The 2,001-nt window shown below is 25.4% G+C and overlaps 1 protein-coding gene across 1 annotated transcript in view; it reads right to left on the reverse strand.

The window, feature by feature from the left end:
- Positions 1-866: 866 nt before the first annotated feature.
- LOC105624198 (lactosylceramide 4-alpha-galactosyltransferase-like) overlaps positions 867-2,001 on the reverse strand; it is a 6,698-nt gene continuing 5,563 nt past the window's right edge. Inside the window, exon 3 of the mRNA XM_012205558.1 lies at positions 867-1,136. Coding sequence (XP_012060948.1) covers positions 867-1,136 — 270 coding nt within the window. The remainder of the gene's footprint in view (positions 1,137-2,001) is intronic.

Here is a 2,001-nt window from a genome sequence, read left to right on the forward strand (position 1 = left end):
TGTTATATATATGGATACATTTTATATATTGTATAATTATATATGAAACACCGGACTGATTAGCGGATTTTGTTACATTGAATAGACTGGACTAGAACAATCTGTAATATATTTAATAAACAAATATTAATTTCAAATATATGTGAAACTGAGTTATATAAATATATACGTGAATATGTACGTGAATATGTAAATAAATATATTCATTACAAATACGTAACATTATGAAAATTCATTCAAAAATAAACTATTTTAACGATCAAAACTTATATATTGAATGTAATTTTATGTTATACATTTTATTTTAACAAATATTATTGACGGAAATAAGCAAAATATTGTTTCGTTTTTATTTGAACGAGAAAACGATGAACTTCTTTAAGTATAAAAATAGATTTTTCTGTTTTCATAACAAGAGAATGAAAATCTATTATTTTATACTATACAAGCGATCAATATGGTAAGCATCAACATCTGACTTGTACATTGAAATTTCATCTTCAATGTAAACATATGAGATTATAAGTTATAACTGCAGCAATTTATTATTATTATTATTATTACTTAATAACATGATAATTCATAGTATAATATTTAAAATGGCATTGGTCTTTAACAGTTATAAAATACGTTATAAAATACGTTATATATATTTACAGAAATTTATTGCTCACAGAAAAAGTAGAGTGAATAGAATACTTTCCTAAATCAGCCTTTGTCTCGTTAAATGCATTTTATATGACAAATATCGCTTTTTCGATTGCATTTAGACAATCTCGTTCTGTGTGAAATGTTTTCGTATATGGAATGTTTTCAATATTGTGAGATGAAATAAGTATTCCACTTTTTCCTACTTATGCTTAAGTTCAAAATATTTTGCCGCAATTATTGAAAACATGAGGACAATACTTCCGTGCGATAACGGCATACGGTACATTGCTATTCACTCGCACCTTTTCGGCCTTGCTCAAATTATTCCATACGTGAATCGCTTTGGCCTTGTTCAATGTCTTCAAAGTCACGTTGCTGTCTTTTATCTCAAAATATTTCTTCCATTTTTTATAATGAATCGGATAGAAAACCGACGGCGGATATACTGTGAAGCCGTGGCAACGGTTGGTTGTCATATCGCGTGCCTAAAAAATTATAAAACAGAAAAATATTTTTTAGCTTATTTTTTTAGCTTATTCTTAATTTTTTTATTTTATTTTATTTATGAAGTGAATATGTAATAATAAGTAAAAGTGTTATATTCTTTAAAAGAAGATTAATATTAATTTTACTAAAAGAAATTCGAGTAATTATGAAATAAAAAATATATAACTAATGAATATAATAAAGAGATAAGAGGAGAGAAAAAAGAAAAAATAATATTTACAACATTGTAACAATTAATTATTATTATTATTAATTATTATTATTATTAATGTATAAAATAGCATACGTACAACTAGATTAAATCGCACAAATAAAAAATTGCACACTTTAAGTAAAGAAAAAAGTAATAAATTATTATTTATAGCACTGCTATAAATTATTATTTATAACACTACTATCCGTTATCTGTTAAATGTCTGTGTTTGTAATTTGCTATTTGCGTTAGATATAATATCGCATGTTTCGAGATTCTGATATCTAGAATGCATTTTATGTATATAAAAGGTTACAGAAAAAATTCAATCATGTTTTTCATTTATAACAATTTTAATAATAATGTATATTCTCTGTACATTAATTCCTCGCAAATTAGCGAGAATTATATTCTGAATAAAGAAGAACAAATTTTTGTAATACTTGATCTCCTGTAGATTAAATCTTCGTTTTTGATTCTATATTAAGAGAGGAAAGGATCGTATTCGCTGGAGATAAATTCAATTAAATTGAAGTGAGTCTCTTACTCGCAACAAATAGACTTTGTTATTTATTTTATACACGTTACTACACCTCTCTTGTTTAATCAAGAGAGAGAGAGAGAGAGAGAGAGAGAGAGAGAGAAGAGAG

Source organism: Atta cephalotes (assembly GCF_000143395.1).
Source record: "Atta cephalotes unplaced genomic scaffold scaffold00074, whole genome shotgun sequence".
Lineage (NCBI taxonomy): Eukaryota > Metazoa > Arthropoda > Insecta > Hymenoptera > Formicidae > Atta > Atta cephalotes.